The 18334-nt window shown below is 40.7% G+C and overlaps 1 protein-coding gene across 6 annotated transcripts in view; it reads right to left on the reverse strand.

Annotated features, from left to right (window-relative positions):
• The window catches only part of vath (Vacuolar proton pump subunit H), a 101634-nt gene that overhangs the window by 38691 nt on the left and 44609 nt on the right, over nt 1–18334 (reverse strand). For all 6 annotated transcript variants that reach the window (NM_001140003.1, XM_045693604.2, XM_045693601.2 and 3 more), the window contains one exon: nt 3556–3653. In NM_001140003.1, coding sequence (NP_001133475.1) covers nt 3556–3653 — 98 coding nt within the window. The remainder of the gene's footprint in view (nt 1–3555; nt 3654–18334) is intronic.

Raw genomic sequence — 18334 nt, forward strand, 5'->3', positions numbered from 1 at the left:
CTAGAGGGAGGAGAGAGAACAGGGTCAGGGGTTAGAAACACACAGAACCCCATCTGGTACAGGAAAGCACACTTGTTGCTGAGTGATGCTAGAGGGAGGAGAGAGAACAGGGTCAGGGGTTAGAAACACACAGAACCCCATCTGGTACAGGAAACCACACTTATTGCTGAGTGATGCTAGAGGGAGGAGAGAGAACGGGGTCAGGTGGTACAGGGGATAGAAACACACAGAACACCATCTGGTACAGGAAACCACACTTGTTGATCACCGTAGTTTTTTGGTGCATCATGGTTTTATTGCATGGTTTTGGTTATGGAGTTTATAGCTTGAGTTACAGATAACAGCAGTGGTTTGGCTAACTTCATCTTGTAGTGTAGTCAAGCAGGTTAAAGCACTGGACCACTCCAACCACACTAATGATAAAAGGATAACAGATAGAAGGTAGTGGTAATAGCAGTATGCAGTGATTGTAACAATGCTAACAGATAAATACATTATTTAGTATTCAGAGACTAGTAGTAATAGTATTAGATGTAGTAATAGTATCCAGACACTAGTAGTAATGATATTAGATGTAGTAATAGTACCCAGAGACTAGTAGTAATAGTGGTAGTAATAGTATCCAGAGACTAGTAGTAATAGTATTAGATGTAGTAATACTACCCAGAGACTAGTAGTAATAGTATTAGATGTAGTAATAGTATCCAGACACTAGTAGTAATAGTATTAGATGTAGTAATAGTATCCAGACACTAGTAGTAATAGTATTAGATGTAGTAATAGTACCCAGAGACTAGTAGTAATAGTGGTAGTAATAGCATCCAGACACTAGTAGTAATAGTATTAGATGTAGTAATAGTATCCAGACACTAGTAGTAATAGTATTAGATGTAGTAATAGTACCCAGAGACAAGTAGTAATAGTATTATATGTAATAATAGTACCCAGAGACTAGTAGTAATGATATTAGATGTAGTAATAGTACCCAGAGGCTAGTAGTAATAGTATTAGATGTAGTAATAGTACCCAGAGGCTAGTAGTAATAGTATTAGATGTAGTAATAGTACCCAGAGACTAGTAGTAATGATATTAGATGTAGTATTAGTACCCAGAGGCTAGTATTATTAGATGTAGTAATAGTATCCAGAGACTAGTAGTAATAGTGGTAGTAATAGTACCCAGAGGCTAGTAGTAATAGTGGTAGTAATAGTACCCAGAGACTAGTAGTAATAGTATTAGATGTAGTAATAGTACCCAGACACTAGTAGTAATAGTGGTAGTAATAGTACCCAGAGGCTAGTAGTAATAGTGGTAGTAATAGTACCCAGAGGCTAGTAGTAATAGTGGTAGTAATAGTACCCAGAGACTAGTAGTAATAGTATTAGATGTAGTAATAGTACCCAGAGACTAGTAGTAATGATATTAGATGTAGTAATAGTATCCAGACACTAGTAGTAACGATATTAGATGTAGTAATAGTATCCAGAGGCTAGTAGTAATAGTATTAGATGTAGTAATAGTATCCAGACACTAGTAGTAATATTACCCAGAGACTAGTAGTAATAGTATTAGATGTAGTAATAGTATCCAGAGGCTAGTAGTAATAGTATTAGATGTAGTAATAGTACCCAGACACTAGTAGTAATGATATTAGATGTAGTAATAGTACCCAGAGACTAGTAGTAATAGTATTAGATGTAGTAATAGTACCCAGAGACTAGTAGTAATATTATTAGATGTAGTAATAGTACCCAGACGCTAGTAGTAATAGTATTAGATGTAGTAATAGTACCCAGACACTAGTAGTAATAGTATTAGATGTAGTAATAGTACCCAGAGACTAGTAGTAATAGTATTAGATGTAGTAATAGTACCCAGACACTAGTAGTAATGATATTAGATGTAGTAATAGTACACAGAGACTAGTAGTAATGATATTAGATGTAGTAATAGTACCCAGACACTAGTAGTAATGATATTAGACGTAGTAATAGCACCCAGAGGCTAGTAGTAATGATATTAGATGTAGTAATAGTATCCAGAGGCTAGTAGTAATAGTATTAGATGTAGCAATAGTACCCAGACACTAGTAGTAATGATATTAGATGTAGTAATAGTACCCAGATACTAGTAGTAATGATATTAGATGTAGTAATAGTACCCAGAGACTAGTAGTAATGATATTAGATGTAGTAATAGTATCCAGAGGCTAGTAGTAATAGTATTAGATGTAGTAATAGTACCCAGACACTAGTAGTAATAGTATTAGATGTAGTAATAGTACCCAGACACTAGTAGTAATGATATTAGATGTAGTAATAGTACACAGAGACTAGTAGTAATGATATTAGATGTAGTAATAGTACCCAGAGGCTAATAGTATTAGATGTAGTAATAGTACCCAGAGACTAGTAGTAATAGTGGTAGTAATAGTATCCAGACACTAGTAGTAATAGTATTAGATGTAGTAATAGTACCCAGAGACTAGTAGTAATGATATTAGATGTAGTAATAGTACCCAGAGACTAGTAGTAATAGTATTAGATGTAGTAATAGTACCCAGAGACTAGTAGTAATAGTATTAGATGTAGTAATAGTACCCAGAGACTAGTAGTAATAGTATTAGATGTAGTAATAGTACCCAGACACTAGTAGTAATGATATTAGATGTAGCAATAGTACCCAGAGACAAGTAGTAATAGTATTAGACGTAGTAAAAGCATCCAGACACTAGAAGTAATGATATTAGATGTAGTAATAGTATCCAGAGGCTAGTAGTAATAGTGGTAGTAATAGTATCCAAAGACTAGTAGTAATAGTATTAGATGTAGTAATAGTACCCAGAGACTAGTAGTATTAGATGTAGTAATAGTACCCAGAGACTAGTAGTAATAGTATTAGATGTAGTAATAGTATCCAGACACTAGTAGTAATAGTATTAGATGTAGTAATAGTATCCAGAGACTAGTAGTAATAGTATTAGATGTAGTAATAGTATCCAGAGACTAGTAGTAATAGTATTAGATGTAGTAATAGTATACAGACACTAGTAGTAATAGTATTAAATATAATAATAGTACCAGAGACTAGTAGTAATAGTATTAGATGTAGTAATAGTATTAGAAGTAGTAATAGTATCCAGATACTAGTAGTAATAGTATTAGATGTAGTAATAGTATCCAGACACTAGTCGTAATAGTATTAAATGTAGTAATAGTATTAGAAGTAGTAATAGTACCCAGAGACAATTAGTAATAGTATTAGATGTAGTAATAGTATCCAGGCACTAGTAGTAATAGTATTAAATGTAGTAATAGTATTAGAAGTAGTAATAGTACCCAGAGACTAGTAGTAATAGTATTAGATGTAGTAATAGTATCGACACTAGTAGTAATAGTATTAAATATAGTAATAGTATTAGAAGTAGTAATAGTACCCAGAGACTAGTAGTAATAGTATTAGATGTAGTAATAGTATCCAGTAACTCACCATTTGTTAATAATACTATAAAAGATATAAGGTAATAGTAGGTAGTAGCAGTATCCAAAGACTCACCAGTTGACCCCGTCAGCCTCCACCCAGGCAAATCTGTACTCATTGACCCTCAGCATCAGATGGAGGCAGCCAGCCACACACTGCACATACTGGGAGCTCTGGAGGGGGGAAGAAAGCGCGCACACACACACAAAGTCTGGTCAGGGAAATGGGAAGGGATTCGGAATGACCTGGACATCCATTCTGAAACATTTGTGGTCAACATCACCATCCTCAATCAATCATTACCTATATAGGCCTTTTAACAAAAACATTAGTCACAGTAAGTGCTCAACAGTAACTGGGAAGAGCGAGCAAAGAGCAAGGGAAGAGAGCGGGAAAAGGCAGCAGCAGCAGTAGTAGTAGTAGTAGTAGCAGCAGTAGTAGTAGTAGCAGTAGCAGCAGTAGTACCAGTAATAGTAGCAGGAGTAGCAGTAGTAGTAGTAGCACTACCAGTAGTACCAGTAATTGTAGCAGCAGTAGCACTAGCAGCAGTAGTACCACTAATAGCAGTAGTACCAGTAATAGCAGTAGTACCAGTAATAGTAGCAGCAGCAGTAATAGTAGCAGCAGCAGTAGTAGTAGCAGCAGTAGTAGTAGTAGCAGCAGTAGCAGCAGTAGTACCAGTAATAGTAGCAGCAGTAGTACCAGTAATAGTAGCAGCAGTAGCAGTAGTACCAGTAGTAATACCAGTAGTAGTAGTAGTAGTAGTAGTAGTAGTAGTAGTACCAGTAATAGTAGCAGCAGTAGTAATAGTAGCAGTAGTACCAGTAATAGTAGCAGCAGTAGCACTAGCAGCAGTAGTAATAGTAGCAGTAGTACCAGTAATAGTAGCAGCAGTAGCACTAGCAGCAGTAGTAGCAGCAGTACCAGTAATAGTAGTAGTAGCAGTAGTAGTAGTAGTAGTAGTAGTAGTAATAGTAGCAGCAGTAGCACTAGCAGCAGAAATAGCAGCAGTACCAGTAATAGTAGTAGTAATAGTAGTAGTAGTTGTAATAGTAGCATTAGTAGTAGTAGTAGCAGCAGCAGCAGCAGTAGTACCAGTCATAGTAGCAGCAGTAGTAATAGTAGCAGTAGTACCAGTAATAGTAGCAGCAGTAGCACTAGCAGCAGCAGCAGTACCAGTAATAGTAGTAGTAGTAGTAGCAGTAGTAGTAGCAGCAGTACCAGTAATAATTGTAATAGTAGTAGCAGTAGTAGCAGCATGTTACGGATACAGGTATCCAGTGTGTGTGTATTTCTTTTCTCTCCTTCTCCCCTCACAGGTGGCAATCATCATTCCCCAATCAGTCACCAATCAGTCGCTAATCACAAGACACCTGCTCCTTTTCCATCACCCAATCACATCCCCTTTCTCTTGGTTTAAAAACCCTGTCAGTTGTTTTCTCTGGAGGTCAATCTCTGTGGCTCATTCGCTCTTTGTAAGTTCGATCTCTCTTTTGTTTTTGCACCTACATGTCACTTTGTCCGGTATCCTGTGAGTATTGTTGTGGTGCATGTTTGATGGTGGGAAAAGGGGGTACCAAGACAAGTCGCCCATGGGCATACACTACCCGTAGGAATACTTTGTCTAAGTACCCTTGTTAGAACTGGGTGGACCACCCACTGTATTTTTGGTTAGTTAGTTTGCTGTATTGAAGTAGGCTAGTTTAGGGGTGTTTTTGGATTGTTTCTTTCCTTGGGTCCAGCTCAGCCCCTCTTCCCACACCCCTTTACCATGTGTCTTAAAATAAACCATTAGTGTTTGACAGTAGATTTATGTTGTCTGTGGTTTTTGTTCTCACTGTTCCTTTTCACTGTTATAATTTGCATGAGTTATGTTACAGGTCTCGTTTCCATCCCCCCCCTTAGACTGCAGGGCCAAAGGAATTCGTAACATAAGTGGGGGCTCATCCGGGATCTGTCTTTACTGACGCCCATGCCGCTCGTGCAACTTATTGTAGTGGTTAGTTCCGTGTTGAGCGTCATAGCTGATGTAGCATTAGTGTTTGCTATTTGTTGGCTCTTGTGTAGTACATTTTACATTTTAGTCATTTAGCAGACGCTCTTATCCAGAGCGACTTACAGTAGTGAATGCATACATTTCATTAGTCGTTCAAAATGGCTACATTTGAGTTGAAATCCATTTTTGGATAAACCTTCGTGGGAGGTCGTTGATTTAACCTGTTGGGGATAGGGGGCAGTATTTGCACGGCCGGATAAAAAACGTACCCGATTTTTAATCTGGTTACTACTCCTGCCCACTAGAATATGCATATAATTGTTTGATTTGGATAGAAAACACCCTAAAGTTTCTAAAACTGTTTGAATGGTGTCTGAGTATAACAGAACTCATATGGCAGGCCAAAACCTGAGAAGAATCCAAACAGGAAGCGCCCTCTCTGACCATTTCTTGGCCTTTGTCATCTCTATCCAAAACACAGGATCTCTGCTGTAACGTGACATTTTCTAAGGCTCCCATAGGCTCTCAGAAGGCGCCAGAACGTTGAATGATGACTCTGCAGTTACTGTCTGAAAAACAGTAGCGCATTTGGTTAGTGGTCGATCTGAGAACAATGAGACGGTTGTGCGCATGCACGTCAAGAGTCCATTTTACTTTCTCAGTCTTTGAACGAAAACAACGACTCCCGGTCGGAATATTATTGCTATTTTACGAGAAATCGCTTACATTTATTTTAAACACAGTTTGACATGCTTCGAAGTAGGGTAATGGAATATTTTGATTTTTTTTGTCACGAAACGCGCCGGGCGCGTCACCCTTCGTTACCCTTCGGATAGTGTCTTGAACGCACGAACAAAACGCCGCTATTTGGATATAACTATGGATTATTTGGAACCAAACCAACATTTGTTGTTGAAGTAGAAGACCTGGGAGTGCATTCTGACGAAGAACAGCAAAGGTAATCCAATTTTTGTTATAGTAAATCTTAGTTTGGTGAGTACCAAACTTGGTGGGTGTCAAAATAGCCCGGCCATCACAGGCTAGCTATCTACTCAGAATATTGCAAGATGTGCTTTCACCCAAAAGCTATTTTAAAATCGGACACCGCGATTGCATAAAGGAGTTCTGTATCTATAATTCTTAAAATAATTGTTATGTTTTTGTGAACGTTTATCCCGAGTAATTTAGTAAATTCACCGGAAGTGTTCGGTGGGAATGCTAGTCACATGCTAATGTAAAAAGCTGTTTTTTGACATAAATATGAACTTGATTGAACAAAACATGCATGTATTGTATAACAATGTCCTAGGAGTGTCATCTGATGAAGATCAAAGGTTAGTGCTGCATTTAGTTTTGGTTTTTGTGACATTATATGCTAGCTTGAAAAATGGGTGTCTGATTATTTCTGGCTGGGTACTCTGCTGACATAATCTAATGTTTTGCTTTCGTTGTAAAGCCTTTTTGAAATCGGACAGTGTGGTTAGATTAACCTCTCTAGGGTCGGCGGGACGAAATCGTCCCACCTACGTAACAGCCAGTGGAATCCTGTGGCGCGTTATTCAAATACCTTAGAAATGCTATTACTTCAATTTCTCAAACATATGACTATTTTACACCATTTTAAAGACAAGACTCTCGTTAATCTAACCACACTGTCCGATTTCAAAAAGGCTTTACAACGAAAGCAAAACATTAGATTATGTCAGCAGAGTACCCAGCCAGAAATAATCAGACACCCATTTTTCAAGCTATGGGCTTAGGCGCGTGCCCGCTTCGACCGAATGCTTTCTTTTCCTTTGTCTGTTTATCTAAACGCAGATTCCCGGTCGGAATATTATCGCTTTTTTATGAGAAATTGCATAAAAATTTATTTTAAACAGCGGTTGACATGCTTCGAAGTACGGTAATGGGATATTTAGAATTATTTTGTCACGAATTGCGCCATGCTCGTCACCCTTATTTACCCTTTAGGATAGTGTCTAGAACGCACGAACAAAACGCCGCTGTTTGGATATAACGATGGATTATTTTGGACCAAACCAACATTTGTTATTGAAGTAGAAGTCCTGGGAGTGCATTCTGACGAAGACAACAAAGGTAAGAACATTTTTCTTATAGTAAATCTGACTTTGGTGAGTGCTAAACCTGCTGGGTGTCTAAATAGCTAGCCCTGTGATGCCGGGCTATCTACTGAGAATATTGCAAAATGTGCTTTCACCGAAAAGCTATTTTAAAATCGGACATATCGAGTGCATAGAGGAGTTCTGTATCTATAATTCTTAAAATAATTGTTATGCTTTTTGTGAACGTTTATCGTGAGTAATTTAGTAAATTCACCGGCAGTGTTCGGTGGGAATGCTAGTCACATGCTAATGTAAAAAGCTGGTTTTTGATATAAATATGAACTTGATGGAACAAAACATGCATGTATTGTATAACATAATGTCCTAGGGTTGTCATCTGATGAAGATCATCAAAGGTTAGTGCTACATTTAGCTGTGGTTTGGGTTTATGTGACATTATATGCTAGCTTGAAAAATGGGTCTGATTATTTCTGGCTCGGTACTCTGCTGACATAATCTAATGTTTTGCTTTCGTTGTAAAGCCTTTTTGAAATCGGACAGTGTGGTTAGATTAACGAGAGTTATCTTTAAAATGGTGTAAAATAGTCATATTTTTTGAAAAATTGAAGTAATAGCATATCTAAGGATTTGAATAACGCGCCACAGGATTCAACTGGCTGAGTAGGTGGGACGCAAGCCCATAGAGGTTAAGCAACTGGTGTTAAATGATGTTGGAAGAACAAGTGCTTGTATTACCGCTGCCTGAGCCTACTACCCCTGTAGGGTATGTTGCTGCTCCTGTAAGCCCGTTGGTGTCTGAGGGCGAGGCTAAAGCTCCAGCCACATTGTCCTGTTTTTATCCACTCTCCCCACTGTCAACCGGTGATGCCAGGAGGGATGTCCGTTCAATACAGTTCCAACTGGCGGTGGAAGAGAGCCCAAATTAGGCGAGAGAATCTCCAGTTGGAGATGTGTAACATTGAGGCAGAAAGAGACCAGTGGCAGTTGGAGTTCAAAATACACCAGATGGAACAGAGACAGCGAGGCTAGCCTTCGTTTCTGCTGTACCTGTTAGTGAGACGTCCTCACCAGCTGTAGCTTCCAACACTTGACATTAGTAGGCAGATTGCCTTGGTACCTTTGTTCAGAGAGTCAGAGGTTGACTCCTATTGTGTTTTTGAACGTATAGCCGTAGCATTGAAATGGCCTGAAGAGGTATGGTGCCTATTACTTCAGTGTAAATTAACTGGTAAAGGCCAAGAGGTTTTGTCAGCGCTACCTCTTGAAGACAGTTTGAATTATGAAGTGGTCAAAGCTACTGTTCTTCGCGCCTATGAGCTTGTGCCTGAGGCATACCGACAGAGATTTAGGTCTCATAGAAAGTCTTCTAGTAAGACTTATGGGGAATTTGCTAGAGACAAGGGAAATCTGTTTTGATAAATGACATGCTGCTAGCAAGGTAACTGATTTCGACTCTCTCTGGGAGTTTCTTGTTGGAAGAGTTTAAAAATTGCGTACCCGAACGTATTGTTTACCTAAACGAATAGAAGGTATCCTCCTTGTTGGCAGACGAGTTTGTGTTGACGCACAAGAGTGTGTTTTCGGCTCATACTGAAAGTAGAGCCACTGAATTGCCTACTTTTAGTCCTACTCTGCCAGCAGTATATCAAGCACACCAGAAAAATTAGCGTTCCTGTTTCTATTGCCATAAAGTGGGACATGATTAATGACTGCTTCCTGCTAAAACACAAACAAGGGATGCCTATTCGTGCCAAGCCAATAGGTGTTGGGCTAATTCGTACGGTTGTGAGGTCTGAAACGAAAACAGGTGCCTCAGGGTAAATGTAGTTTGAAAGTCCCAGACCGCAGTTATGAACCTTTCATTTGAGGGGTTTGTGTCCCTAACGAATGACGAAGCATCTCAGCGTCCGGTTAAAATCCTTAGAGAAACTGGTGCGGCGCAGTCGTTTATATATCGTTTATATTGTCTGTGTTGCCCTTATCCGAAAATACCTACTGTTAGTTCAGGGTATTGAAATGGGTTTTGTGCCATTGCACTTTGTGAATGTACACTGAGTTAATCAGTGGAATATTCAGAGTGAGGGTACGTCCTATGTTGCCAGTAAAAGGTGTGACCTTTATAATGGGTAACGATATTTCTGGAGGAAATGTAGTACCCGTATTGGATAAAAGTGACCACTCTCTCTCTCCAATGAGCTAGCACAGAGTTATCCACATGTGTTCCCCGCTTGTGCTGTCACTCGTGCTCAGGCACAACAAGTGGGTGACGTGATAGATTTGTCGAACACTGTTCTGTTCAGAGTTTGCTCAAGAAGATGGGTTGTGTGCTACCTCAGATGCTGATCACCTCTGACAAACAGCCCAGGGAAGAATCGAAGTATGTTGAACTTATTGCTGATGCAATACAGTTACCAGTCACTCGTGAGCAGCTGATTGCTAACCAAAAGATTGACAACAGGCTTGCTAAATGTTTTTCTAGTGTTGTCTCATTGGAAGAGGTGAAGCAGAACGTGGCTTACTTCATTGATGGTAATCTCCTCATGCGTAAATGGACATCCCATGTTGACGCGGGCGGAGATTGGAATGCTGTTTACCAAATAGTGATTCCAACAGCCTTTCGACAAAATGTGTTATCCCTTGCTCGTGGTCCGGTCATTTAAGAATCACCAAGACTCATGATCGGGTCCTTCGACATTTCTTTTGGCCAGGTTTAAAACAAGATGTGGCTCAGTTCTGTCGGACATGCCACACATGTCAGATAACAGGAAAACCAAATTGGGTTATTCCTGCCGCTCCTCTTCGTCCCATACCGGTCATAGGTGAACATGTGTTGGACCGTTAACAAAGACAAAATCGGGTAACCAGTTTATTAACGATTATGTGTATGGCAACAAGAGACCCCGACGCCATTCCTCTGAGAAGGATTACAGCTCCGGTGGTGAGTAAAGCCTTAATTAAATTCTTCACAACATTCGGGTTACCTAAGGTAGTACAAACTGATCAAGGTACAAATTTCCTATCAAAGCTCTTCTAGCAGGTGTTAAAATCCTTGTCCATTACGCACCGGGTCAAGCGCATAGCACCCAGAGTCTCAGGGTGCGCTTGAACATTGGCATCAGACACTGAAGTCTATGCTACGTAAATACTGTTTGGAATCTGAGAAAGATTGGGATGAGGGAGTTCCTCTAGTTTGCTGCTCGTGAAACTGTACAGGAGTCCCTAGGGTTCAGCATGGCTAAACTAGTGTTTGGTCACACAGTGAGAGGACCAATGAAAGTCCTTAAAGAACAGTTTTTGTCCCAAGAGTTGTGTACGGGAGAAGAGAATGTGTTGGACTATGTTAGTCGCTTTCGTGAGCGCCTACACCAAGCCTGTGCTCTCGCTAAGGAAGCTCTGGCTTCCTCACAGAGGCGTATGAAAGGACACTATGATAAACAGGCTGTTTCTCGTCCACTACAGCCAGGTGACCAAGTACTGGTGTTATTGCCTCTTCCAGGATCTTCACTGTCAGCTCGTTTCTCTGGTCCTTATTTAATTGGAAAGAAGTTAAGTGAAACTGATGTGCTTCAAACGCCTGATAGAAAACGCAAATCTCGTGTGTGTGTGTGTGTGTGCCACATTAACATGTTGAAAGCATACCACACACGACCCATCAAACAGGTAGATAGTTCAAAAACAGTGGAAGGTACTGCGGTCTCCTCTGCTTCTACTGCTATGATAGTGGACTGTCATATTGATGATGATGATGATGGATTAGAGTTGCGCAATCCTCAGCAGCAGTGCGTTAGATTGCCCAACTCAGAAATGCTGATGTCTCTCCAGTCAGGTCTGGTTCATTTAACGGACGGACAGGCCGACAATAGTGAGGCTACCACAGTTTTCCACGTCTCTTTAATGACGTTCCTACTCGCACAAATGTGTTGGAACATGACATTAATGTTGGAAATGCTGCCCCTATCAAGCAACACCCATATCGTGTCAATGCTTCTAAGAGGAAGATAATGAAGTGAGATATTTGTTGGAGAATGACCTGGCTATGCCAAGTTCAAGCCCTTGGAGTTCTCCTTGCATTCTGGTACCTAACCCTGATGGTACGTCCAGGTTATGTACGGATTATCGAAAGGTAAATTCTGTCACAATGCCAGATTCGTTCCCGTTACCCAGACTGGACGACTGTATCGACACTGTTGGTGCTGCTACTTATGTAACAAAGTTGGACCTCTTAAAAGGTTACTGGCAGGTTCCATTAACCTCACGTGCTTCTGAGATTTGCCTTTATGACCCCAGACAACTTCCTACAATACTGTCATGGCTTTTGGGATGCGGAACGCACCAGCCACTTTCCAACGACTGGTTAACGCCGTATTATCTGCCGTTCCCAATTGTAGTGCATACCTTGATGATCTAGTGGTTTATTCGTCTGAGTGGTCAGATCATGTTAAATCTCTAAGGGTAGTATGTGAACGTTTGGCAGCTGCTTCTCTAACCCTGAACTTGGCAAAGTGCGAGTTTGGGAAGGCTACTGTTACCTATCTTGGCAAAGAGGTCGGCCATGGGCAGGTGCGCCCTGTTGATGCCAAGGTCTTGGCTATCACTGCATTCCCCGCACCTACCAGCAGATGAGAGCTATGCCACTTTTTAGGGATGGTTGGCTACTACCGTAGTTTCTGTAAACTTCTCTGCGGTAGTTGCTCCCTTGACCGATTTGCTCAGTCCAGCAAGATCATTTGAGTGGTCCCCGGATTGTAAGGTAGCTTTTGATACTGCTAAAACACTCTTATGTAATACCCCTGTACTTGCTGCTCCAGAATTTGAACAACCGTTTAAACTTGAGGTAGATGCTAGTGCCAGAGGTGATGGTGCTGTTCTACTGCAGCAGGACAAGAGTGGAGTGGATCATCCTATGTTATTTTCACAAAAATTTAAATGTCAGGCAAACTATACAACCATCGAGCAAGAAGCTCTAGCTTTGTTGTTAGCTCTGCAATACTTTGAAGTGTATCTAGGTTCTAGTGCCCTACCTGTGATTGTATATACTGACCATAACCCCTTAGTGCTTCTCCACCGGCTGTACAACCAGAACCAGCGCCTTATGCGTTGGGCGCTTATTGTGCAGAATTATAATTTGGAGATCCGCCACAAAGGGTTCTGAAAATGTATTGGCAGATGCTTTGTCTCGTGTTTATAAAAAAAAAAAAAAAAATCCCCCCTAGGGTTGCTCTTTTAGCGGTGGGAGTGTTATGGATTCAGGTATCCTGTGTGTATTTCTTTTCTCTCCTTCTCCCCTCAGAGGTGGCAATCATCATTCCCCAATCAGAAGACACCTGCTCCTTTTCCATCACCCAATCACATCCCCTTTCTCTTGGTTTAAAAACCCAGTCAGTTGTTTTCTCTGGAGGTCAATCTCTCTGTGGCTCATTCGCTATCATTCACTCGCTCTTTGTAAGTTCGATCTCTCTTTTGTTTTTGCACCTACATGTCACTTTGTCCGGTATTGTTGTGGTGCATGTTTGATGGTGGGAAAAGGGGGTACCAAGACAAGTCGCCCATGGGCATACACTACCCATAGGAATACTTTGTCTAAGTACCCTAGTTAGAACTGGGCGGACCACCCACTGTATTTTTGGTTAGTTAGATGTATTGAAGTAGGCTAGTCTAGTTTAGGGGTGTTTTTGGATTATTGTTTTTTTTCCTTGGGTCCAGCTCAGCCCCTCTTCCCACACCCCTTTACCGTGTGTTTTAAAATAAACCATTAGTGTTTGATGGTAGATTTAAGTTGTCTGTGGTTTTTGTTCTCACTGTTCCTTTTCACTGTTATAATTTGCATGAGTTATGTTATGGGTCTCGTTTCCATCCCCCTAGAGTGCAGGGCCAAAGGGATTTGTAACGTAGTACTAGTAATAGCATCAAAATAAGTAGTTGTAGCAGCAGATGTAGTACCAGCAACAATAGTAGATGTAGCAGTAGCAAGAGCATCAGCAGTAACGTAGTAGCAGCACTAAGACAGTGATTGGTTATGTTATTAAACTGATCTGAGGGTTTCAGAGAATAAATCACCTGGGTAGAATTTCAAATGCATTAAAGACATCCTCTTCCCCTCGCCTTATGACCTTAGGGAATCCCCGCGGCCATCTTTGCCATCAGTCCAAACGATTAGCCAGTTAAGGGAAGTTGGCAACGTAAGCCACTCAGCACTCGTTTGTGATCGAGTGTACAATTCTGTTCACGTCGGGGCCTGAAACGCGCCATAATTCAATTAACGATGATTGTAAATCCGCTAAGAAAAGTCATCCAAAACATAAAACCAACATTAATACGGAGAAGTCAACATACAAGTGGAAGTAAAAAATTTCTGTAAATAACTTTGAAATTGTGCTACTAATGCACAAACACGTATCGTAAAAGTAATTATGTTTTTGTTTGGTTAGCTTTTGGAAACAACTGGCGCATACAACTTTTACTGACATCACACTTATACATTGTAATTTTCAATTTATCTGATGGCTAGCATTCGATGGCTGCGTTGTCTTCTAGCCAAGACATGAAATGCATCATTGTTGACAGAGCTTAAAGCACACAACAGCTACAGATGGTTCCATGACGACTGAAAACAGGACTGTGGGACGAACGAGACAAATTTCCAGGCATGGGCGGTCCATTTAAAAGTAATTCATTCTTCCCTTGCCCTGCAAATGTCAATTCATCACACGTCCTCAGTGTTAATTTGAGAGGAGGGGGAGTCTTTTACATGTTTGGAACGCAGCCCAGATGTGTAAAAGCCCCTAGAACAAGATGGCTGCCTGGTCAATAGGGTAGGGAACATGGTGGTCTGGGTAACAAAACCTTAATTTCCTCTCATTCTCTTCAAGCTAGAAGGGCTGTGCCGGTCATGGTATTTTGGATGACTGTAATTGGCCAGCCTTAATGATATTATTTGGGACACCCATTTTGTCCTTTCTGCTCCTGACTGCATGCGATGAAATAGAATGGCAGCACATGCACAGAACAAGCTGTTGCGCAGCAACTCCATGTCTTCCTGAAGCTAAATAATGAATATAAAACACTTCAGTCTAGTTTTTGACCCCATCATAGCATGGAGACTGCACTTGTGAAGGTGGTAAATTACCTTTTAATGACGTCAGACCGAGCCTCGTACTCCTAGACCTTAGTGCTGCTTTTGGATAATGGCGCCGGAGGGGATGGCTTCCGTTTTACGGGCTCCTAGCCAACTGCTATTGTTGTTTCCCGCATTATTTGTAACTTATTTTGTAAATAATTTTGCTGCTACAGTCTTATGACCAAAAAGGGCTTCTGGATATCAGAACAGCGATTACTCACCTCGAACTGGATGAAGGATATACTACTCCTCAGAGACCAGGCCCAAATCCCTGTCAATAGTGTGAAGACATGAGGGCGGAGATCGGGGTGCGTTGTGAGAATTTGTTGGCGAGTGGGTAACCCGCCTCTACCATCCCTTCTATTGGCCAACGTGCAATCACTGGAGAGTAAACTGGATGACCGCCGTTCGAGACTATCCTACCAACGAGACATTGAAAACGTATGTTTTACAGAATCATGGCTGAACGATGACACGGCTCATATACAGTTGGCTGGGTTTTCTGTGCATCGACAGCTACAACTGGTAAGACGACGGGTGGGGGTGTGTCTATTTGTCAATAAAAGCTGGTGCGCAATGTATCAAGGAAGTCTCAAAGTTTTGCTCGCCTGAGGTAGAGTACCTCATGATAAGCTGATTATTTCTGGCTGGGTACTCTGCTGACAATCTAATGTTTTGCTTTCGCTGTAAAGCCTTTTTGAAATCGGACAGTGTGGTTAGATAAAGGAGAGTCTTGTCTTTAAAATGCTGTAAAATAGTCGTATTTTTGAGGAATTTGTAATTCGCGCCACGCCTATCATTGGATATTGGAGCAGGTGTTCTGCTAGCGGAACGTCTAGATGTAAGAGGTTAACCTGTTGGGTCTAGGGGGCAGCATTTGCACGTCTGGATAAAAAAAATGTACCCGATTTAATCTGGTTACTAATCCTACCCAGTAACTAGAATATGCATATACTTATTATATATGGATAGAAAACACTCTAAAGTTTCTAAAACTGTTTGAATGGTGTCTGTGAGTATAACAGAACTCATTTGGCAGGCAAAACCCTGAGACATTTTCTGACAGGAAGTGGATACCTGATGTGTTGTATTGACTTTAAACCTATCCCATTGAAAAACACAGGGGCTTAGGAATATTTTGGCACTTCCTATTGCTTCCACTAGATGTCACCAGCCTTTACAAAGTGTTTTGAGTCTTCTGGAGGGAGATCTGACCGAACAAGAGCCATGGAACGATGATGTCCCATTAGACACCTGGCGCGCGAGTTCATGTTGGGTACCCTCGTTCCAATACGTTATAAAAGAGTATGCATTCGTCCACCTTGAATATTATTCATGTTCTGGTTAAAAAAGGCCCTAATGATTTATGCTATACAACGTTTGACATGTTTGAACGAACGGAAATATATTTTTTCCCCTCGTTCATGACGAGAAGTCCGGCTGGCTTACATCATGTGCTAACGAGACGGAGATTTTTGGACATAAATAATGAGCTTTTTTGAACAAAACTACATTCGTTATGGACCTGTGATACCTGGAAGTGACATCTGATGAAGAGAATCAAAGGTAATGGATTATTTACATAGTATTTTCTGGGCGCAGTGCTCAGTATTTTTCTGGGCGCAGTGCTCAGATTATTGCAAAGTGTGATTTCCCAGTAAGGTTATTTTTAAATCTGGCAAGTTGATTGCGTTCAAGAGATGTAAATCTATAATTCTTTAAATGACAATATAATATTTTACCAATGTTTTCTAATTTTAATTATTTAATTTGTGACGCTGACTTGACTGCCGGTTATTGGAGGGAAACGATTTCCTCAACATCAATGCCATAGTAAAACGCTGTTTTTGGATATAAATATGAACTTGATAGAACTAAAAATGCATGCATTGTCTAACATAATGTCCTAGGAGTGTCATCTGATGGAGATTGTAAAAGGTTAGTGCATCATTTTAGCTGGTTTTATGGTTTTGGTGACCCTGTCTTTGACTTGACAAAACATTACACACAACGCTTGTAAATGTACTGTCCTAACATACTCTAAATTTATGCTTTCGCCGTAAAACCTTTTTGAAATCGTAAAACGTGGTTAGATTAAGGAGATGTTTATCTTTCAAATGGTGTAAAATAGTTGTATTTTTGAAAAATTTGAATTTTGACATTTATTTGGATTCAAATTTGCCGCTCTTGAAATGCACCTGCTGTTGATGGAGTGCACCACGGGTGGCACGCTAGCGTCCCACCTAGCCCCAAGAGGTTAAGTAGGAAATACATTTCACAAATTAACTTAACAAGGCACGCCTGTTAATTGAAATGCATTCCAGGTGACTACCTCAGGAAGTTGGTTGAGAGAATGCTAAGTGTGTAAATGGTGGCTTCATGGAAGAATCTCAATATTTTGATTTGTGTAACACTTTTTTTGGTTACTACATGATTCCATATGTGTGATGTCTACAATGTAAAAATAAAGAAAAACCCTGGAATGAGTAGGTGTGTCCAGACTTGACTGGTACTGTATGTGCCGGGGGCTAGGGTCAGTCTGCTATATCTGGTGTAATTCTCCTGTCTGGTGTCCTGTGTGAATTTAAGTATGCTCCTTCTAAATCTCTCTGTCCCCCTCCCGGAGGATCTGAGCCCTAGGACCATGCCTGATGACTCCTGGCTGTCACTAGTCCACCTGGTCTTGTTGCTGCTCCAGTTTCAACTGTTCTCCCTGCGGCTATGGAACCCTGACGTGCTACCTTGTCCTGGACCTGCTATTTTTGTCTCCCTCTACCGCACCTGCGGTCTCAACCAGTAGGGTCAATCAGAGGTTATCTATGAACTCTTGAACAATCTGGCCTTAATGGCCATGTACTATCTCCACCTGGCACAGACAGAAGAGGACTGGCCACCCCTCAGAGCAGGGTTCCTCTAGATTTCTTCCTAGCCACTGTGCTTCTACATCGCTTGCTGTTTGGGGTTTTAGGGTGGGTTTCTGTATAAAACTGACATCTGCTGATGTAAAAAGGGCTTTATAAATACATTTGATTGAAAAGAACGGGTATCGCCATTGACGTCAATGATGGCGTACCCATAGAAGCAAAGCTGGAAGTCAATTCCTTAAAAGTAACCCCATCACCAGTAAATTCATTACATTAACGCAGGAAGTAACCCCATCAATAAATTCATTGCGTTAACGTCTATGGGACGCAAGCGTCCCACCCCTGGTACACCCTATCAACAACAGGTGAAATATCAAGAGCGCCAAATTTGAAAACAATTACATTTCTCAAACATACAACTATCTTACACCCTTTGAAAGATAAACATCTCCTTAATCTAACCACGTTGTCCGATTTCAAAAAGGCTTTACGGCAAAAGCATAAAGTTAGATTATGTTAGGAGAGTACATTGACAATAGCTGTGTGTAATGTTTTGTCAATTCAAAGACAGGCGTCACCAAAAGCAGAAAACCAGCTAAAATTATGCACTAACCTTTGACAATCTCCATCAGATGACACTCCTAGGACATTATGTTAGACAATACATGCATTTTTTGTTCTATCAAGTTCATATTTATATCCAAAAACAGCGTTTTACTATGGCGTTGAGGAAATCGTTTCCCTCCAATAACCGCCAGTCAATCAGCATGACAAATTAAATAATTACTATTCG

This window comes from Salmo salar, chromosome 14, assembly GCF_965601325.2.
Source record: "Salmo salar chromosome 14, fSalSal1, whole genome shotgun sequence".
Taxonomy (NCBI): Eukaryota; Metazoa; Chordata; class Actinopteri; order Salmoniformes; family Salmonidae; genus Salmo; species Salmo salar.